Source organism: Clupea harengus, unplaced genomic scaffold (assembly GCF_900700415.2).
Source record: "Clupea harengus unplaced genomic scaffold, Ch_v2.0.2, whole genome shotgun sequence".
Classification (NCBI taxonomy): Eukaryota; Metazoa; Chordata; class Actinopteri; order Clupeiformes; family Clupeidae; genus Clupea; species Clupea harengus.
In genome coordinates this window covers 42,523-65,070 of record NW_024879746.1, presented here as the reverse complement: position 1 = coordinate 65,070, position 22,548 = coordinate 42,523, and the positions used below count along the sequence as shown (strand labels likewise).

The following is a 22,548-nucleotide window of genomic DNA, read 5'->3' as shown; positions in this document are numbered from 1 at the left end:
GACAAGCTATTTATAAAGAGAAAAAAATATCTATTATATGGATCTATATATTGATATGGTGGTGTGCATTTTTACTGCCTCTTAACAGTCCTGAGCACAACGTTTTCAAAGTCACTCGCTAGGCTTGAGCATGGTGAGAGCTAGTTTTCTATAGCTAGGCATACCATGCAATTTATCAATAAGTATTGAGGTAAGACAAATTGTATTTATGGAAATGATTTCATGGCACAACTCAATGGACTGTGCTGTATCACATGTGTGTGTGTGTGTGTGTGTGTGTGTGTGTGTGTGTGTATGAGCGTGAGCGTGTGTGTGTGAGTACGTGCATGAAGGCTATGTCATATTTTATTTCTCTGTACTGATAAATAAATATATGTATTGACACTCAGTGTGGCACATTAGACAACCCTATACGTGTCAACGTGTCACAGAGATTCTCATGTTTGCCAAGAAAATAAATAAACAAACAAACAACTTAAAAAGCATATCATAGTCTAGCAACCCCTCAGCTAACAACCTATCCAGCACAACTTGCATACTTAGAACACCCTTCTGCTTAGCTGAGGTGATTTAACAGTCGGCTTGCTTCTGCTCACATACTGCACCTTTAGTACACACAGACAGATGAAGGAAATGAAGACGATCAGGATGAGGTTGCAATTCAAAAAACAAACAACAACAAGAAATGACAACAACCACAACAACAACAAAAATTTCCATTGTAAAGATGAGATGGCTGCTCACAGTCTCACTGGTTCTGACCCGAGTCTGTCATGGAGCTACTCCACATGAGAACTACATCCAGGCCAGACCTAGGCTAGATCCAGTACAGACTTGGGTCAGACTTATGCTAGATCCAGTACAGACTTGGGTCAGACTTAGGCTAGAACCAGTACAGACTTGGGTCAGACTTAGGCGGGATCCAGTACAAATTTAGGTCAGACTTAGGCTAGGTTCAGCACAGGTCCTCTCCACAGTCAGTAGTTATCTGGGACTGTATGTAGGCTTTGCTGTTACCCTTTAGCAATAAGAGATCAGGTTTGATGTGAATAGACAGACTGTAAGGAAAGTGATTTTTTTTTTTTTTTTGAAAATCAAAAGTTGAATTGTTGTATGTCATGTGTAACAGCTGTTTGAAATTCTTTTGTAATTTCATAAATTCTGCTCATTACTGAGCTATAACTTGTTGTACTGCTGAATGGAGAAAAAAAAGAACAACACAATTTGGATGAACTTTTTTGTCAAGAGTAAATGAAAAAAAAACTGTTTCTAAAGATTGTTTGATAATGTTTGGATATTCTGGGAGCCACGGGGCGATTTTGTACAGTATTTGTTCGGACCCATTTTGTCTGTGCAGAACCCTGGTAGTGGCTGACTTTGAAAACGGATCTGATCCTTAACTTGGAATACCCCCTTGACCTGAGGTGCATTCAAACTAGCAAACAAAGGCAAATGTTCACCATCATCTTCAAAGTATTTAATTTTTTTACTTTTGCTTGGGGTTCACTGCAAACCTTTGCGAACACACACAAGCAGTCTTAAGAGGTAGTTCTCGGCAAACAAACACAGACACTGGACCAAGGGTTACCGTTTAAATCAAACAATTTGGAATATTTGCACATGAACGTTAAAATTCAAATAGTTTAAAGAAAGCCAGTTGGCCTCAAACGTTCGCTGAACTTGAATGCACCTCAGGTTTGGAGAATCTGGAGATCGTGGCCCGATCAATTCGGGTATCAGCCGCTGCATGGAAAACGTCTTGTAAAGATGGATCGTCTTAAATGTTATGAGGTGTCAGTGCTTTGTACTGTACAGACTTATTGGCTGCTAGAGGTCTCACAAACCTCGTCCAAGAATTGATATATTTGAAGCATGCCCATTTGAAAGTTAATGAGCAGAAAGTGTTGTGACGGAATGTAGCTGTTTATGCAGTGGTGGCCATTTGATTTGGTTGGTGGGGAATTTGTGTGTCTGTTGGTATGACTATTCAAAAAACAAAGGGAAATATTGTTGGATAATCTCCTGTAGTGTGTGGATGTGGGGAACTCACTGTGATATTGGCATTTTCTCGTTGATATGCGCTCACATCACAACTTCTGTATCACCCTTATTTTACATTAAAATACTCATCACAGTTTATGAGTTAAAGATGTTACATGATACTGTTCTTGATTGTTTTGTACAACTCTGTGGAATGATGTTATTTGTTTATGGTCTCTCATTGGCTAGTTTAGGTGCTTGACAAAGAATTAGAGCCCCCTTAAACCCGGACATCGTTTTTTTTTCTGTGTTAAACCTTCATTCAACAGCATGACTTAGCTTTCTCATCAACCTCTCACCCTTCTTCAGGAAGTGCAGATAATGGGTGAATGGGTCAGTGATGTCAGATGGGTCTCACACTTTGGGATCTAAAATAAAAGAGCATCCAAGTCTGAGGGTTATATATGGAACATCTAACTGTGGTGCATGCATGTTATTTTTTGGTTCATTTTTACACACACACACAAAATACAGACATACCATACAAAAATAACTCTAGAATGTTTTTCTCTGTCCCTTGTTGTCCACATGGAATCAGTGAACGGGGCCAAAATGAAAGAAAAGCTGTCTGTTTACTTGTTTGTTTGTTTGTTTTTTACAGAATGGCTTGGGTCAGGCACAATGATAGAGGGGTACGCCTTCTTTGCCCCTCTCCTCCAAGACACTCTGTGTGCTGTGCTTAAAGACAAACAGTCCTCATCAGAATGTGGTATCCATTAAAAACTGCATTTGTAATCAATCAGGTACCTGAAGCTCTTCATGTTTATCTTGAGTGCACATTTAGCTTCTGTGCATTCCCATATTGTGTGGAGTAGGGTAGAGTTTTGGGGACTAATCCTCAAGCCACATTTAACCATAAACCATAGAACTTTAAACCATAACCAACTAAATCTTTCAAATGTAGCTTGACAAATCCAAGGTGTTCACATGTACTGATAACAGAGCTGAGTGAAATCCAGAGCGTGTCACTGCATGCTCAGCAAAACAGTGAACACAGAACAGTGCAGATTAAGCTTTTTTTTGTCATTTTTGCATGTCACAAATATGTTGCCATGGTTGAATATCATCTGTTGATGGAGTATGACCTTCAAGGATCAGTTTTTCAAAACTTTAAGTATGGATCCAGAATCCAGAAAGTGAAATCTCTATTTCCACATTGTTTAATTAGAATAGTCTCACCTATTTTAGGGATCTGACACTTATCAGTATTTGTTACTGTGATGTCAAATATCAAATATGTGTTGGGCACATAATGCCTCACTATGTTTTTTAATGAGGAACAGAAATCATTAATGAGGCCACTAGGAGATTTCCCATCTATTAAATTATATAATGATATGGCCAAACGTTGGACAGATTATCATTGTCCACATCAATAGTAATATTATGAACATACTGTGTTGTTCATCTGTTTTTCAGGGCACAGGTTGTTTTGCCTTAAATATTTACAGTCATTTTTTTAAGAATTGTATTTAAATGTCTATATCAGTCCTCCCTAAACACCCCTCTTTGGCAAAAAAACAAGGTGTATTAATTTGATTTAGCTTGGAATGTACAATTACCAGATTTAACTGAATGTAATACCTATAATCCCATCAAAGAAGTTGGAAAAGTCATAGTTCCACGTTGGTGGAACGAGCTGCCTAGCACTACCAGAGCAGGGGCGTCCCTCTCTATCTTTAAGAAGCCCTTGAAGACCCAACTCTTCAGAGAGCACCTCCTTTCCTAACTTGTACTTCCTCTTCCTTCCTTAACCTCTCTTTATCTTTCCTCTAATGCTATCTCATCTAACTAGTACTTAACTTGCACTTACAGTAGTAACATTCCTGCACTTTCCATTTCCTATGTAAAGTAGTATTTATTGTTACACTAGGTCTCTATTGTTCAAGGCTTGATTGTTCTCTCCTTTGTACGTCCCTTTGGATAAAAGCGCCTGCTAAATGCCTAAATGTAAATGTAAATGTAAATGTGAAAAATATTCATAATACATTCATTTATGGGCAGACTTGATTTTATGACATTCAAGGACTCATAAAACTGAATAGTTGCCAAAGGAATAACAATCACAGTCTCAATTATGACACAGTAGATTCTGTTTCAATTACACAAAGAGCTTGATAAAAAAAAAACATGGAATGATGGAAGTCCTGTGCCCACACTTGGTAATTATCTAGTGCGAGGGCTCTGGTGGACCTAGATGATGCTGGTGTTTACTTCACACCAGCATCCTTCAGCTCCTCCATGACGAAGGGCTCCAGCTCCATAAGCACATCATATAGGCAGTCTTTGCCATTTAGAGTGGAGAGACTGCCTAGGTCAAAGAGCTCCCTCATTTTCTGGGTACTGGTGGACTTGCTGCGGATTTCACGGTAGTTCTCTTGGGTGATGGTATTCTTCGACATCAGACGATCCAGGATGGGGTCCACCGTGGAGATAGTGTCAATAAGCCGAACGCGATGTTTGTCGATGAAGTGCTGATCTACACGACAAGGGGGGGGGGGGGGGGGGGGTGAAGTGGAGGGACAAAATTAATAATTGATGGAGGTGGAAGTAGAATAGAAAAAAGCCTTGTGTTTAAAGAGAGGATGATATTATGTGAGTTTGCTTCTTCAGAGCCACTCTAAATGGCTGTAGATATCAAAACATGATTTCAAGTGTAATAAATTATTAAATCACTGTTGTTACAGGCTACACAGTGTAAAGGTATCTTACCTCCGATCATATATTTTGTCCGGCTCTCAGAATTTTCTTGTCTTGAACCAGCTGCAGCTGCAGCATGTAACCACAAGGAGGTACAATGAGTCTCCCTATAGCCTACTCACAATTTGGCAATGATATCCAGCTTCGGTACCAATACACAACACAATCATAACCATGCATATATAATACCCATGCACAAATAATTCCTTAAAACATTACAACCCTAATTTTCATCAGACCATCACATTAGCCTTTACTTATGGTTTGTTTTCAGAGGATAGTTTGTCAGGTTACTATGCTTTTTCCAGGGCACAGATCAGTCAAAAATAAGCCAGCTACGGCAAAACATTTGTTGCCTGACCTCATTTGAATGGTACCATCCAGCTATCCAGTGACTGAATCTAGGTCCCGGACTAACAGCACCCAACTCATCCTTTCCATCCCCATGTTAAGGGGCGCCAAATATGTTGCGGCGGAAAAACCAGCCACACTCTCTCAATTCCACAATCAATAGTCGAAAGGCCACATGTGTAGATCTGAGGTTTATTGTAGTCATTAAGCTACAATAGGAAATGGTCCATGGATTAGCTCGATCTCATTGTATGAATGTCGGGTCAGACTTTTTAAAGGAACCTAGTTCCTCCCACTCTCCTATGTTTGGCTATTTTCCATGGCCAATCTCCTTAACCCCTTCTGTCTGTCTGTCTATATGTGTGCATGTGTGTGTGTGTCTTTCTTACCCTGGTATCCTGTGGAGGATCAATTAATCATGTCAACAGCTGGGCTTTTTTCATTAAGTCAGTCTGCCTATTCCATTTCTTTTGTTAGTCATGTGAGAGTTTTCATACTTATGAGTTAATCTATGTTCATCAAGTTATATAAAATATCCGTCACAGGCCCCACAGTAGGAACTCAATGCAACAACAGTCAGTTTCATTTCTAAATTTTAGTTTTTTTAATTCCTATGTCCGCCTATGTTTTTGATGTCAGACTCCTCGACATGGAGGATACCACTGTTGCACTGATTTCTGAGAGATGTTCAGCCATTCTTCGGAGAATTTTTTTTTCAGATTGACTGGAGAGGTGGTATTGCTCTACCTATGTTTTTAAAAGCCCCTAAAGGTGTATTGGATTCAAACAGGACACATACATGGCCAGGTCATAGTTTTCATTTTTTCTTCTTTAGAAACTCTTGCGTGATTTTGCCCGTGTCTTTAATTAGGACCACTCATTGCCGGAACTCTGCCAGGCACCAGCTCCTTGACTGGTGCGCCTAACGTGCTATTACGTAAATCAAATAACCCTAACACACGAAAAAAATTATACGGTCAACCAAAAATAAATCAACCCAACAAATAGCTACTTGTGATGGTCCATGCAGCTCTCAGTTGCACGGTGCTTAACGTAATCACTTGCTTTAGATCAGACAAGGGCAACACTCACCAATGAACTGGGAGGGGACGAATTTAGCTCCCAGTCCATGTTCAATGCTGCTTCCCTCAGCCGTCGCAGTCACAGACTGTCCGCTGCTCATTTTAAAAACAATGCCAATCAGAGCCATGACCAGGCACAGGGATATTACAAGGCCATTGCTCTGCCCTGGAAAAAAGGAGCAACACGTGAATTTTTGTCACCGCCACCGCCACGCCCCCTCCCCCTGGACGCATATTCTCCCTATATCACTTGAAACTCTGAAATTGTCAGGGTCGATCACTAACCGCCGTGATGGCACGGTAACAGGTGCTGATGGTCATGGCTCTGATTGCCACCCTTTTTAAAATGAGCAGCGAACATTCTGTGACTGCGACGGCTGAGGGAAGCAGCGTTGAACATGGACTGGGAGCTAAATTCGTTCATTGGTGAGAGTTGCCCTTGTCTGATCTAAAGCGAGTGATTACGTAAAGCAAGGTACAACTGAGAGCTGCATGGACCATCACAAGTAGCAATTTTTTGGGTTGATTTACTTTTGGTTGACCGTATTATTTTTTTCGTGTGTTAGGGTTATTTGATTTCTGTTTCCTGTGAGTGTGCATTGTTACTTGTGGAGATACTGGTGATTCCCTCTCTCTGTGTGGGTGTGCGTTTGTCAGTGGGCGTGTTTGGCAAACCAACGTAGAGCTGCTGCGGTGCGGGGTGGCGGATGCTGACGGACTTGTATGAAAACCCACTGTGCTCCTTTCGGCAGTGGCCCACAGACTGTTACACATGTACTTTAATAACTGTCATTGTGTTTCTTTCTTTTAGAAAACAAAGTTTGCAATAACTATTATATTTTATCGGAAATTGTTGGCTGGATGAATATGTGGTGTTTCTCCCACTAAACTAAGAACCTGAGTACCTTAAGTATATTAGAGTGCCATCTCTGTAAACTGGGTGGCGTGGTCGATCTACACTGCCCGATCCCCTGTTACACAAGCAAGGTGTTTTTTTTATACTCTACCCATAGAGGTTGACGTTAATTGATACCCCCTGTTCCTGGTCTGAAGCACTTGTCCATCGTTTTTTCCCGAGATTTGGCAGGATCGATCTGTGGCGGCGGCGGTAGCAAAAGAGACTTTGGCGCAGGGGAGAAGCGAGCGAGAGAGGATCTGCCCACACAAGCGCTCGCACGCTCAGCCGACCCACGGCGCTAAACATCCCCTGGAATTCTGTCAAATCCATCATAAAGAAATGGAAGGAATATGGCACACGTGTAAATCTGGCTAGAGTAGGCCGTCCTCACAAACTGAGTGACCGTGCAAGAAGGAGACTAGTGAGAGAGGCCACCAAGACACCTATGACTACTCTGAAGAAGTTACAAGTTTCAGCAGCTGAGATGGGAGAGACTCCCTGTGTGTGTGTTTTTGGCACCACTTTCTTACCCTGGGATCCTGTGGAGGATCAATTAATCATGTCAACAGCTGGGCTCAGCTGGGCTTTTCTCTCTAAGTCAGTTTGTCATTCCATTTCTTTTGTTAGTCATTTTAAGTGAGACTTTTCATACTTATGAGTTAATCCATGTTCATCAAGCTATAAAGAATATCCGTCACAGGCCGAACTCTGGGAGTAGGAATAACTGAGATTCAAATTTTTAAATTCCTATGTCCGTCTATGTTTTTGATGTCAGACTCAATCCTCGGCACGGAGGATACCACTGTTGCACTGATTTCTTAGAGACGTTCAGCGGTGTTTCCCCTACCATTATATTAGGGGGGCGCCCCGCCCCCCCAACGGCAGGAGAATGAGGCCCAATGAAAATGGCTACACCAGACGTGGAAACAGAACGTACCCCCATGTCCGCACCGAAAATTCAAAAATAGATCTGGGTTCATTTTCCTTAAGTTGTGCGTGGCCCTTTTTACATAGAGTCTGGTAAAAAATCTATGAAATGTAATGAAAACTATTTATTTTGCTGTGAATAATGAAGGAAGCAATAAATCCAATTATTTCCCAAACCCTCGAGAGCTGTTGCCCTGGAGATTTAACGTTACTCTCTGTTTGAAGATAAGGTAGCAGCTAGCATTGGAATGGATGATTTGAAATTGGATGACTTTAGATTAATAAATGAAATAGAACAACATCGACACCTATAAGGATAAAATAAATAAACAAGGATAGCAAAACAGATTGATAAGCATAGAATGAGAACGGCAGAAACGCAGGCAGGACGTCAGATGACGAGACAGATCACAGTGACACAGGCTGTTTTTTTTCCGTCATATGTGAAGGCTGAGACATTCATAACATTTTATTCAGTCTTACTGATGGTCCTTTTGTAATGCCAACAAACAGGTGCACTTCGTTGTGGATAAGTAAAGCCTATTCTGCTACATTTTTGTAGTCCTGGTAATCTTTTGTTTGGCATATTGGTCAGGTTATTTAGAGGACCATTTCTCAATGGTTTTGTTCTTGATGAATGAATGTTTGTTTATTAATCAGTTATTTTTCAACAAATAACTTAATTATAATTACAAAGAAGAAAATTCACAACTTTTTATCGCAACTTTCACTTGCTCCGGCAATTTCATTGCAACTTTTTGGAAAAGCTCCTGCGAAATCAGAAATTTTAGGCCGCAACCAACTCAAAAAATGTCCTTCCAGAAGCCCAGAAAGATGCACTGCAGTGACAAAAGCTGCACACTTTGTGGATAATTGTCATAAAAAGACATGTTATGTTTAGTTCAATGTACAGTTCCAAAAATTGTTCAGTTGGTATAATGACTGCTGTCATTAAATAAACACATGAACACCATGATTCCTTTAAGTGTTTGTGTCGGTGGCCAGTATTTTGGTACTGTAATTTCCCGACTATCATCCACAGTTTATACATCGAATTTCTGCTGCCCTGCAGTTAATACTAGGATATGGTCTATACATGGGAATATTAAATAAATGAATTAAGTTTGATATTAAAATGATATTGTACAGAGGGGTACTCACTACTTTTGGATACTTTATATCAGCTATTGCTGGTAACTATTAACTGACCTAGAAAACTCACCATATCCATTTGGTTTATCACTTGGAGAGGCATCTAGTTGACTCCTAAGACATGGTAGGAAACATAACAAAAGCACCACAACACTTTCAATACCAGAAAAAGAAAACCATCAATATAGATGAAATTGTCATTTAAAGATGATAATAAAGTATAAGACCTAGACACACAGCACAACTGGAGAGTTTTAAGTAAATATAACTTCAAACACTATGGAGCTCTGTATGTTTAATAGACTGGTAAGAAACGGCATACATGTGGTTTACAGGCTCTCACCAAAACATGGCAAATAAGATTGAGATTTGAGAATTTGGTCACCTCTGACCCACTGAATTTCTCTGTGTCCCCCACTTTTGCTCAAGTCTTGCAGCAAGCTCGATTTGTTTAATTTCTTTCAGAATATGAAGCGCGATCTTCAGCGAGCGTTCACCGCCATACAGCTCAGTCATCAGACGGGCAATGGCTGAGGCATCAAGAGCCTTCTGCAGCTTCCCTCTCGGTATGCGCTCAATGCCCTCCAGTGCCCCCTGGCTCAGATACAGTTTGAACTCATCCAGCTTCTCCGACTCCAAATCGTTCAGACCCTCCAGAAGAAGTGTCAGGTGATTTGCCATGATGGACACCTGAAATAAAGTTAACTGACCAGTTGAACCACAGTATGTACAATTCAACCACAAACACCATGATCCTTATCAAAGACCAACATGTTCTCATGTCACACTAGTTAAAGCCTTATGACCTTACTAGTTTAACTAGTGAGAGCCAAGATGCTCGAAAGATGCAGGAAAGGGGCATCAATTGAACCTTCCTATTGGCTCTCCATCAAGAATTCCGCCCAGTCAGAATGTAATCCTATAAAGTCCGAAGAGCATTCACAGTGTCAGCTCCTCGCTTGCTATCCATGCAGGATAATACATGGAAATGTATGTAGGCTACCGTCAGAATAATTCCTTTTTTTTTCTATGCACAACAATGAAACAAAATATACAAAATTATTTCCTGAAGTAGAAGTTCCCTGCTTCTTTGCTTCTCCCTTTAAAGCAGCAATAAGGAGTTATGTTTCAAAACTATCAAGCTAACTACCTAAAAGGTATGCAAAAACCTTGCAATCACCACCAACAGCCCAGTTGACACTGATATAAGCTGGCCAACACACTAGCTGGTGTGTTTTGGCATTATACCTGGCAATGTAATGCTGGGAAAGCTTTTCTTTCATTTTTGCGGGGTGTCCCAGCCCACAACACAGAACTACACAGGGCATTTCCTGGATGGCCAGTGGGGAAAACACAGGTGTTTATCTGTCTTTCACATGACCATATGCTATCCAAATGAATTTGAGGATGGTACCAAAACTATCTGCCTATAAAACCATAACTCAAAAAGTGTCAACTTATTGCATGGCGTTCCTTTAAATAGTAAAACACAAAGCCTTGTAAGGTGGTATAGTTGCGCGATATTGCATATGGCCTTGGCAGGGGTCGGCGCTCTCCGAATGCCCTTCTAGTTTTGGAATAGACAAAAGGTCTGGGTGACCTCACAATGGGTGAGAGAAATCCAGAGGGTGTCTCAAATGGGCAAAAAATCTACATGCACAGTGTTGAGTTCAAAAGTCTGAAGTTGAGATGGCAAGTATTCGACAGTGAGATCACCAAGTGTGCTAATCCACTGGCAATACACCAGGGTCCCGTTCCTTGTACGTGGTTCAACTAAGTCGATGAAATGTCCTATTAGCCAGCTTAAATTAACCTGATGATTGAAGTCAGATCTCAGTTTCTCAAAGGCTTATCCGCAAACAATCTTGTTAATTAGAACCAGACTTCAGTTATCAGGATAATTGCGCATGCCCGTCCTACTTCAAAAGGGGGAAGCATCGATCACCGAAAACATGATTTTCTAACAGTACAATGGCAAATAAACTCAAAGAAAGAACCTCTTTTTTCTCCGCTGACGAGCAGGATATGATCATGAATGCATATGAGGAATTCAATACCATAATCATGGCAAAATCTTACACCACCACCGCTGCGAGGGCTAGACAAGAAGCATGGCAAAATATCGCAGACAAGTTATATGAGTAATTGTTGGGAAAATGTATAGGCTAATTTGAAGTGCCTCATCACCCCAATCAATCAGATTATATTTCTTTAAATTTGCCTGCTGGCAGTAGGCTTAATGGAATGCATCTATAATGAGCTATTGTTTACGAAAATAATTATCTCAACTCAGAATAAGTAGATAAAAACAAGCCCAAAGAGTATCTAATTGATACGAATGAATATATACTTATGAGGATATATGTACTGTATGTGCTTATGTATCATGTACTATATATGTGTATATACATGTATGTGTAGATGACCATATAGAAGCAGGAGTTTGAATATGTGTGTGTGAATCTGTGTATGGACGGATCAGTATGTATGTATGTATTATTCATAATCAGAAATTCAATCAATTGAAGCAGTGAAAAGAAATTGTGTGTGACTCTCTTTATTCTTACCAAGAGTCCACCTTAATCATTTTCTACAATAATGATGTGCTATGGTGTACTCATAACACTGTCATATAATTATGAGTGCTTTCAACCCCCATGAAGTTGCAATCCAGCAAATAAGAGGACATAGGAGCAAGTAAAAACTAAGCACCAAAACATTATTCAGAATGGTGAGTCAATACAATATGTGCCATGGTAATGTATTGAAGAGCTTGTCAGTGTCATATCCTTCATATTTTAGCAAACATAAAGAGGGAATGTAATGAACACATCCATAAGTTTCTTAAGGGCCAAATGCTCTTTACAAACAAGCACAGCATGCAGCGTCAATGTTATCCGCATCGCCGACACTGTATAAAACCACTTGCAAAAAGAGCGCAAGGCTATACATACAGTCTGTGAGACAGTCAATGCTCGGCTGCGGCCTGTGGTGTTCGCAATGTATGGATCGAGAAGTTCTTGTAAATAAATGATTCCTTGTCGGCAGAATCGATAGCGCTCATATAGGAAGTCATCATGATGTGATAACGGATCTTGGCGATCTCGAAGAACTCTCTCCCTATAAAACGCTAATATAACTAATATCACTCCTTAGTCAATGGGATCTCTGAGGAAGGGAGCTACCATTTTTTCCCGGGGGAGTGGCACGCTTATCCAGCTAACTTAAGTTAGCCTGCGCTGGAGCAGGTTCAAGTTTATGGATGTGTTCCTATGGTGATTTTGCCAAACTCGCTTTGTGGAACCGAAAAGTCTGATTTATGAAATCTTATCCTGAAAACAATCCGGCTAACTCAGTTAGCCAGGTACGAGGAACGGGGCCCTGCTCAGTAATCCACAAAGTAATCAAATTGGGAATGAACCCCGTTTAGGAGGACTCTTAGGTGAAGTAGAATCTGTATCTGACCAGTGACATTCTCTAGTGGCCACAAATGTCTATCACTAAATCTGTCATGTGACTTCTCAGGTCGCCATGTTGAATAGAAATGACTGTTTCGCTGATGTTCTCTATAAAGATCTGAAAAATAAGTTGCAACTCTTTTCCTATTTTGCATTCTGTTTGGAATTGTCTATCCAGCTACCAAATGAATGATTATATTCATACTGACTATTTACATACACAAGTGTTGTCCATGTTTACAGAAGTTTGGGTTAATTCAGTTAATGATTATACATCATTCTAACTTGATTTGCAAAATCAAAATCAATAAAAGTGTGGTTTGAAAGTGTGTTTAAACTTACGCGGTCAGTTTTCAGCTTTTTGTCCAAACTAATGCTGATAGTAGTCAGGGAAAGTTGTCTTCAGTACAGAAGTTATGTCTGGACACACCTGTGAATGAAGTATCAGTGTAAAATTGGGGTTGTGATTCTAACTGTCTGAATATTCAGCAGTGCTTTTGTCAAGGTGTTGATGGGTGTTTTAGAAAAGCATGTGGTACACCCTTAGGACTTAGTACACGCCTTAGGAGTGGTGTAATCCCCCACCCTTCACCACTTCCACAGTCTTACTCCCTCATTCTAAATGTGATGGTCTTCTCAGGTCACTAAACATTGTCATCATAGGGAATTGTTATTAAATGAAGTAAACTATTAATTCTCCCTCAAAGTAGATCCCCATGCCTCTAAAATGCACTGTGGGACTTGAAGTAGACTATCAATATGGGCCAGCAATAAAATATCAGCTCTGTGAGGAACATGAGAACAGTGGAAGTTAAAAAAAAATAACACACTTTTGTGAGTGTTGTAAATGAATGACTTCCTTTCAATTTTTTTCTTAACCCTCCTGTTACCTTCAAATGTATTACATCTTTTATCCTTGGGGTCAATTTGACCCGAGCAATTTAAACCTCTAGAAAATGAATATAATTAAAACCCTTTCACCCTTCTAATCTTTCCTTAGAACCTGCAATCTCATGTGGTCTGCATTTCCAATATCTGTCTGACTTCTGTCAACATATACTCAAAGAGTGAAACAAAGATTCACTTTGTATTCACTCCCAAGAATACACTTTTTATACGAGAGAGTGAACTGTCCCTAGGCTGGATCCTGCGTGGTTAATGGTTGCGATAAATTCTCTTCAAACTTACTATACAATTTTAAGATAAATGTTATAGTCTGACTTAATCAAGTCTCAGCTACACAAATGTATTAAAGACCTAAATATCATGCCCGCCGTGTATTGCTTTTAAAATAAAACGTCCTTATTAGGGCTGTCAGCGTTAACGCGTTAATCTATGCGATTAATGCGGCCGCAATTAACGCGATAAAATATTTTAACGCAATTAACGCAAAATCAGTTTTTTTTTTTTTTTTTGAATGCCTTTATTTGGATAGGACATGAAGTTATGACAGGAAGTGAGGCCGAGAAGAGGTGGGGAGAGGATTGGGAAATTACATCAGGCCAGACTTGAACCTGTGTCCCCTCGGGCAATGTAACCCGTAAGTAGGGGGCTTGGCCTACCATTTTATGGGAGCGATGAGGGACAGGTGGGGCTTGAATAGCCCCCCTTGTTCAAAGTGGGGAATGACAGAAAAAGTTTGAGAACCACTGCGGTAGTTGAAGATGGAGAGAGCTGAGGGATTGTTGGGCGGAAAGTCTCTGTTTAAAAGCCAAAATGACGGAACAATCGACAAAACTAAAGTTGTATGTAGCATTTGTCAAGCTGAATTTAGCTATCACAGAAGCAGCTCGTCTTGAAGTTATCACCTTAATGCAAAGCACCCGACAGAAAGCAGTCCCAGGTTAGATGATCGCCAACCCACACTCCATGACTTCTCTAGGAAAATAACTAGACCAGTCCTTGAAAAGGTTACCATTTGGGTTGCCGGTGACTGTCGGCCCATCTACATAGTTGAGGACAGTGGGCTGATTGAGGTGACTTGAATTGCTTCAGGGGAAATTCTTGCGATTTACTGTCGAGGGGCACCATTGTGTTTAAAAAAAATACAATTAAACAACAGTTTCTAAAATACACGCTGTCTGAAGTGATTACTTGATTTATTTATTTATAAGATTTAGTCTTAAGAAGAAAAACAAACTTTTAATCGCGATTAATCGCGATTAATTCATTTTAAAATGTGCGATTAGTTAGTTAATTTTTTTTAATCGATTGACAGACCTAGTCCTTATATAACCATCCAATACCACTCAACCCAATTCACTAACCTAAACTGCCAACGTTTCAGATCGTGGAACACCCCTCGGCAGATTCAAGCTGAACACCAAACCAAATTTAGAGCAAAAAAACTTGTTATGACTGCTGTCCCAAACAGGATTAATTCACCTTAAATGTTTCTAAAATAATCACTGGGTGGACACAGAAGCTGCAAATCGGCTCTGTCGAATAACTTGCACACAGATGCATTTGGCCCCAAAGTTTATTTAAAGGCACAAGTTGCTTTAGAAGTCAATCCAGTAGAAAGCCGACAGTTTACTGTTGATACATTACTGAAATGTCTACATCCTATGTCTAAATTAGTAACTTAGAAAATACAAAGTTTCTTACCCAACTTTCAAAGAGCTTCGGAGAGAAAAGTCAAACAAGAAAGAAAGTATAATTTAGCTTGATGTACTTTACTTTGTATATTCAAACTGGATACAAAAATAACAATGGAAAGGCAAAATAAAGAACAAAAAAACTCACTGAAAATGAAAAATAAAATCTAGGCAGATTGCTGCCGTTAAGGCTCGCTCTTAGATAGAGACGTTGTTGTTCCACCGAAGCAGGCTCTCAAAATGAACCATAGTGCACCGTCAGCAACTAGAAACCCTCATCCTCACTGACTGATTTCAGAACACTTTATTCTTCACTCCTCCCAGCTCAACATGTCTCTGAGCTAAAGGTGACCTCACTGTTTTCACAGGTTGTAACCAAATATTATCGTTATCGTTAATGTTATCGATATGTTATACCACATAATAAAAAACAGTTCATTAATTTGTTACTTACTTTCTTCATAAGCATATAAATCTCTCACTGGAATACTTCACTATTTTCAAAAAATATGATATTTCGTAATGACACACTAATGCTAATAAGGATAGAAAATAACTGTTTGTGAATAAAATAATGTTTTGTGACAACTAAACTACTAAAGTGCCCAAGACTAGAGAGTTTCATTGTAAGTCTTCATCTGTCTTTAGTGAACTCTGACTGAACTATTGTCCTTTTCTGTGCTGTTTGACAATGTACCTCTACCTTTCGTTACTGCAACGACAAGCTGTTATACAGATAAGTAGCTAACCACCAAGTGTCTGTTTCCGTTATGAAAGCTACATCTTTTGCAGACAGTTTTTGCAAGCCTAGAATGTGCCTGTGTGCACGCATGGGTAGGTCATAAATATATCTAACTTTAGTTCTGCTTTTATAAGACCTCTGAACCATTATTGGTGTATGAGCTGCTTTTTGTTGCCAGTCCACTGCTGTTCAACTATAACATATGTCTTCATCTATGATGAAAATCACAGTTTAGGACTAGGAGCCTTATTTCTTCTTCATAAATAAGCGCAGCCACAATGAACAAAAACAAAATGATGAGACCAGTTTGTCTTTAAGCACAGCACACAGAGTACCTCCCATCCCCCCCCCCCCCCAACACAGGATATTCTGTAGAAAACACCAAAGAAACATAAGTGATCTCTAGCACCCTCTAAATTCAATTAAGAACAGGACAGATTAATTGTACAGGCCTAGCAAACACTTTTTTGCCATTTCTGTAGACGTGTTACCATGGCATCTCAGTCCGGATTAGAGTCTTTTGCTGCTGCATTCTGCCGGTGGGTTTATAACAAATTGGCTCTCTTATAGCACCAATTGTTCATAATTATTTCAGGACAGTGTAAAGATTTTATTTAAAACAAACAATAAGTCTCAATTTATGTTTCTAAATTCCTAAGTCCTTCAGGTATTTTAGTCCATCATGCACCTACCCTGTGACCCTCACAGTCATCACAGTGGTCAACAGGACCTGGAACAGGTGCTGGAATCTCTTTTGTTTCCAGTGGTGGCACTTGTGGTCCTTAATAAGGACCCAATTCCTGGGTTTATATGGTTCACAAACCAGACAAGAATCTTGTGCAAATGTTGAAAATCCATGCGTATACCATGATGAGTTACACATTCCCCCTTTTCCCCCTTTTCCCCCTTTGCACACGTGATCCCTTCCATGAGCTATTTTAGCATTAGAGTGGAAGAGAGCGTGTGGCCATCATGCTTTACCCTCAGGACCCATCCACACAGAGTTTGTGAATGTAGCGCCTGATTTTGCACAAACTGCACTCTCTTGAGGGCTGGAAACGGTCTGTAGGACTGAAAATTCAGCAAGTGGATGGAGGTCTGGGGAAACAGACAACATTAAACAGTGTACAGAGGAAGTAAAACCAGACACAACAGCTGCCTTTGCAGCAACATCTGCTGCAGCATGTCCTGTGGAAACATGGTCAGAGCTCTTAGTGTGCGCCTCACATTGTCTTACAGAAATATACAAAGGGAAGAGAATAGTATCTAGCAGTGCGTTCACAAGCTTGTGATGCAAAATGGGTTTGCCAGATGAGGTGAGAAACCATCTGTGTTTCCATAGTGCGCCAAAATCGTGCACAACACAAAATGCATTCCTCAAATTAGTATAAATGTTCACTGTTTTACAGAAGCCAGCTTTCAGACTTCAGTTAGGGCCACAAGTTCTGCATCCTGAAATGAAGTGTGAGGGCAATTTAAAACGTCTTGCTTCGTTACAACTGCAAATCCCACTTTGCCGTTGTGTCTGCAGAGCGAGAGGCAGAACCATCAACAAACAATTCCATGTCTACATTAGGCATGGGTTGGTCTAAAAGCTCAGCTCTACGTAGGTGTGCAGACTATGTGGAGAATCTGCAGGCAGTCATGGTGAGGCTCACTATCCACTGCTGTAGGAGAAAGAGTTGCTGCTCGTTTGAGCAAACTGACATTTTGAACAGCTTACTTTATGGCCATTAAGGCCAAAAATAAAGAGAAACGGTACAGAGATCTGGAAAACGCAGAACTAAAGATATGTATGACCTACCCCTGCATGCACACAGCCACGTACACATTGTAGGCTTGCAAAAACTGTCTGCAAAAGATTTCGCTTTCATTAGGGAAGTAGACACTTGGTGGTTAGATACTTCTCAGTACAACAGCTTTTTGTTGCAGTTAAGAGAGGAAGTGGTCCACACAACAGCACAGAAAAAGACAATGGTTCAGTCAGAGTTCACTTAAGACAGATGCAAACTTACAATGAACAAAAGTTTGCAAAAGATTTTGCTTTAGATTTAGACAAATGTATTTCTTTATTGTTATGAGATATTCATTGTAAGTTTGCATCTGTCTTAAGTGAACTCTGACTGAACTAATGTCCTTTTCTGTGTTTTAAATTTTTTAATTTTAAAAGATTTATTTTGGGCTTTTATGCCTTAATTTGGACAGGACAGGGGAGAGTTGTGGACAGTAAGCGAGGAAGAGAAGACGTGGGGAGATGATCGGGAGGACGACAGCAGCTTATCGGCTTGTGCCACAGTGCCCCCCTTTCTGTGCTATTTTGACAATGTACCACTTCCTCTCTTAACTGGAACGACAAGCTGTTGTACCAAGAAGTAGCTAACCACCAACCACCTTCTCTTATGAAAGCAAAATATTTTGCAATCTTCAGTTCTGCTTTTGTCAGACCTCTGAATCATTTGTTGGTGTATGAGCTCTGCTGCAAGGTTCTTCAATCCTGACACTGCTTCAGGATATTAGGGAACGATTTACTATTCCACTGGATAAGTTAGTGGGATAGCTGAAAAGATCTCACTGTACACTGGTGCCAGTTCTTTTGCATAGCTGTTATTTTGTTATTTTGCCCATTTGTAGTTTCCTTTCTCCTAAATACCCAAATCATCACACACCACATCAGGTCTGCTGCCATGTGCATGTCTGTCCATGCTGTGACTCTAGTGTAGGGCATGTGTGCAGCTGTATCATCTTCAGAGTTTCTGTCCACTAAATGAGAAAAAAAAGATTTGTAAAGGGCTTTTAAAGAAATATTGCCCTACATAGTCTTAGCCTAGGCTAAACATGTTATATTTGTGCTTCATATACATATAAACATGTTATATATACACACACCCTAGGCTTGCAAACACTGTCTGCAAAAGATTTAACTTTCATAAGGGAAGCAGACACTAACCCTCGTTACAATTAAGAGAGGAAGAGGTACATTGACTGAAATATTGTCCTTTTCTCGGCTGTTTTGACAGAGTTCACTTATGGGAAATGGGCCTCTGTCTCTGGAAATGCGCCTCTGTCCCTCACAATTTTTAGTTGAAAACAGGAGTGGACTGGCAACAAAAAGCAGTCAGCAAATGTACTGTCAAGTGGCGCCAATTTGATACACAAAATTTGAAGGCAGAGTAAAGGACAGAGGACCACCTCCTAGTACCCAGTTCTGGTGTGGATAAAGTGCCATATGTAAGAGGTTTTGAAACAAGATATACATTTATACGTATCTATCTGAAACACTCATGCATGCATGAAAATGCAGTATATATATATATATATATATATATATATATATATTGTTAAACACTTATACATTCATAACTGAATCTCTTGCATGTGATTACAAAGATATAAAAAGTTTAGATACATGTGCAAGTGTTTAACATATATTTGTATAAATGTTTCAAATGTGTATGTATAAGTTTTTTTAGTAACAAGTGTATGTATGCTCTTACATGAGGATGTGCAAGCGTTTCACATGTATTCATACAAGTAATTTCAGTAGTGACCGTGAGAGCGTTTCAATAGTGAATGTAAGAGCGTTTCAGTAGTATGTATGAATGAAATTTCAAGGTCAAGGTCCTCAGTTACAACGGTCGTCAGTTACGTCAGTTACACCTTACGTCTAGATATAGTTTTCAGTCCCACTGCGTTGGCTATCTGTAAAGCATTGTAGGAAGCACCTGGATGATCCTCGAAGTAGGAAAGTATTATCTCCTTCAAACACATTTCAAACATCTGAAGTTTATTAGGACCAACGCGAACGGTCAATGGTATAGCAGTGAGTAAGAGCGTGACATTTCAGGGTTATTTCAATCAATATGTTTTTGTGATTGAATATAAAGGTGCAACCGTCTAACTATTTTGATCAATCTGCAGGCCTTATTCGTAATTGGCAATCGCGATGACATCGTTGATTTTTTTCAATAGGGTGCTGCGCTGCGTTCAATGCGCTGCGTTCCTACTCACCAGTCACAACAGTGCAATACTGCCATCTTCTGTTCACGTTAGGAGTGGAAATGTCTTTAAATTTTGGTCTACAACCAATGTGTTTAATTAAATTAAACATATATTTCACAATGATACACGCATGCCTTGATAACCCAGCTGCATACCTACCACAGGGTATGAATGCAAGTACTGAAATGTTGAAATTACTTAAAATGCCCATCCCTGCTAGTAGCCGTGATGAACTAGTACGTTTTGCTACCCTTAGATGAAGCTAAATGTTTACCTCTTCAGGAGAAAATGAACTTGGCACCTGTCTGAAAGTCCTTCTGGGCTCTTAGCTGTCTCCATCTTTCAAATGCACCACCAATATTGAAGCGTATTTTACTATGTCTCTGCTCAGGCAAACTTTTTAGAAGGCTGCAGAGGTTTTTTTGGTAAGGTAGAATCAAACATTATATCTATTGGTCCAGTTAGTTTGCTTACTTCCATGGTAGTCGCACGTTGTGTTTACGTTCCTATCTGGCAAACAGGGGTGTTGAAATGGTACTGGAGAAATGGGCAGTGGGCGGAATCACACAGGCCAAAACACAAACAGACGTTCCGCTCCAGAACAGAAATTTGAAAAGGAGAATATACTGGCTGTAGCGTTGTTGGAGAAGCCAGTATTTCAGTTTAGCATGTTTTCTTAATCTCTGATGACTCATTCTGTCATTTCATGATTTAATGCAGTACATTTTATATAATTGTGCTTTAAGGTTTAGTTTGCTGGAATAATGGCAACATTTTTTTTTACAAAAGACAACAGGTGGTGCACAACCTGTAAATGTTAACATACCTTCCGTTTTTTCCCTATTTGGGTTAACGCCTCATAGGAATGTGTGGGCTACTATTGCGAATTAATTATTTTGTTTGTTTTGAGAAGTAATTTGCTTGATAGTTTTATGGGGGGCTGAGTTGAAAGACAGGTGGGTTGAAGCCAGTCCTAAAAAGAGTCTAGAAACGCCCATGATGGTGATATGAAAATGAAAGACACATGTACACAAACACAGAAAACCCACACCTGTACACTGCATGCAAAGCAATTTATTTACTGATTATTTGAAGCTTGTACTACCACCATCCCATTCTGTGTTTAGGGCAGTGGGATTTTGCTTTTGAGCTTAAAATTGAAGGATTTCTTGTTAGCTTCTCCAGTTTCACATACGCTGGACAGCACACACGGATGGAAACAGACCCTTACATGGGGCATCATTCCAGAGCTCTAAGAAAAAAAAGGTTGATTTTAATACAATATGTCATTTTGAAGTCCTTCTTATCTCCATTGGGCTGCAGTTGGCACTGTGGAACAGTAATGCAATACAAAACTGATGGTCTACTACACTATGAGCTGACAAGAACGAACAAGGTGGTGATACCATAATTACCATAAATTACCATACCATGATTATGACTTGGTTTGATGTATATATAATTATAAATTCATTTCAAGGGATTCAAGATTTGTATTGCAGCAGAAATATTATTTGAATAGTGATGACTGTACCTGGAAAATTCATTTCCACACAATGCTCTCCTCCAGCATTATCAGGCTGACCAGGAGCCCAGTTAGTGTAATCAAACCTGGACCCATCACTCCAAAACCACAGACCCTCCTGACGAAAAGAGACAAAATGTCAACCTAAACAGATATCTGCTTGTGAACAGAATATTGCTTTAAACTGAGCATGCATTGGTATGTCATCATATTGTGTCGTCATGTGTTGCTGTTGTAGTATTCAACATGCCAGAATCAGAATCAGGTTTTATTGGCCAAGTAAGTTTGCACAAACAAGGAATTTGACTTGGTAAAGTGCTTACACAAAATATACATTACAACACAATACAAAACAAACAGTGCAACAGTGCAATGGTCTAAGAAGTTTAAGAAAGTATATACAAGGCGGAATGGCTATATACAGTAGCTGTGAAATGTTACACAACAATAGTGCAAAGAAGAAGTGGAGAGTGCAAGAAGTGCAGGGATAAATATATATGCCCATGTTAGGAAAGAAAGATGACTATGATCAATACATTGCAGCTGTCATACCTGAGCAGCATCATATCCTCCGATCCAAGTACGAGGTGCGCCTTGAGTGCGTTTGCGGATCAGTTCCTGGATGAAGCTGTACTCAGCTATGCTGTGCACCGAAGCCAGGTTCCCTCCCATCGCCACACAGTGACTCTGCAAGAAGAAGTTTCTGTTGAAGTTTTGTTGATGACATGATAAACAACAGGTGGACAAAATATCAGAAACACCCCTGAAGATATACAAGTCACATCAGTCTTCTGGTTAATAATCAATTCATGTGGTAGTGAAAGGGTGAATACAAGTTAATGACAAACCAGAATGGCTTTAATGTGATAGAAATAGGACACACCTCAGATTCGGCCCAAGTTCTTGCTGTGGAGACAAACTGGAAACAGCGGGTACCATAAGGAGTCCAGTGCTGAGGGCAAGTCTCTGTGAGCATTTTTGGATACAGATGTCACAGCAATGCATACAGACACACAGCAAAACACAAGTTATCTAAAAATTCTGTCTTTTACTTCTCCTGATTTTTTTTGTTGCTTT

General features: G+C 39.9%; 2 protein-coding genes and 1 long non-coding RNA gene across 3 annotated transcripts; all 3 read right to left on the bottom strand.

Annotated features, from left to right (window-relative positions):
• Positions 1–4,130: 4,130 nt before the first annotated feature.
• LOC122130213 (apoptosis-associated speck-like protein containing a CARD) lies at positions 4,131–9,666 on the bottom strand. The gene is made up of 4 exons (XM_042704874.1): positions 9,536–9,666; positions 9,221–9,264; positions 4,753–4,809; positions 4,131–4,519 (listed from the first exon to the last, which is right to left on the bottom strand). The coding sequence occupies exons 1-4, from the start codon at positions 9,664–9,666 to the stop codon at positions 4,251–4,253; spliced, it is 501 nt and encodes a 166-aa protein (XP_042560808.1). The 3' UTR covers positions 4,131–4,250.
• Positions 9,667–9,711: 45 nt separating this feature from the next.
• Positions 9,712–15,431, bottom strand: LOC122130215. The gene is made up of 3 exons (XR_006151842.1): positions 15,216–15,431; positions 12,951–13,038; positions 9,712–9,840 (listed from the first exon to the last, which is right to left on the bottom strand). It is a non-coding gene; the product is annotated as an uncharacterized LOC122130215 (long non-coding RNA).
• A 5,999-nt stretch (positions 15,432–21,430) lies between these two features.
• Positions 21,431–22,447, bottom strand: LOC122130212 (ladderlectin-like). The gene is made up of 3 exons (XM_042704873.1): positions 22,355–22,447; positions 22,024–22,158; positions 21,431–21,589 (listed from the first exon to the last, which is right to left on the bottom strand). Exons 1-3 carry the CDS (start codon positions 22,445–22,447, stop codon positions 21,431–21,433), a joined length of 387 nt encoding a protein of 128 aa, XP_042560807.1.
• Between the last annotated feature and the right edge of the window lie 101 nt (positions 22,448–22,548).

What these genes read in the sequence shown, in the direction of transcription:
- LOC122130213 (XM_042704874.1), bottom strand. Translation starts at nt 9,666, where the DNA reads ATGACTGAGCTGTATGGCGGTGAACGCTCGCTGAAGATCGCGCTTCAT. An exon ending in TGATAAACCAAATGGATATG is followed by an intron (nt 4,810 to 9,220) that starts GTGAGTTTTCTA and finishes TACATGCTGCAG; the next exon opens with CTGCAGCTGGTTCAAGACAA. An exon ending in GACAAAATATATGATCGGAG is followed by an intron (nt 4,520 to 4,752) that starts GTAAGATACCTT and finishes CTTGTCGTGTAG; the next exon opens with ATCAGCACTTCATCGACAAA.
- LOC122130212 (XM_042704873.1), bottom strand. Translation starts at nt 22,447, where the DNA reads ATGCTCACAGAGACTTGCCCTCAGCACTGGACTCCTTATGGTACCCGC. An exon ending in GAACTTGGGCCGAATCTGAG is followed by an intron (nt 22,159 to 22,354) that starts GTGTGTCCTATT and finishes TTCTTCTTGCAG; the next exon opens with AGTCACTGTGTGGCGATGGG. An exon ending in GAGGATATGATGCTGCTCAG is followed by an intron (nt 21,590 to 22,023) that starts GTATGACAGCTG and finishes TCTTTTCGTCAG; the next exon opens with GAGGGTCTGTGGTTTTGGAG.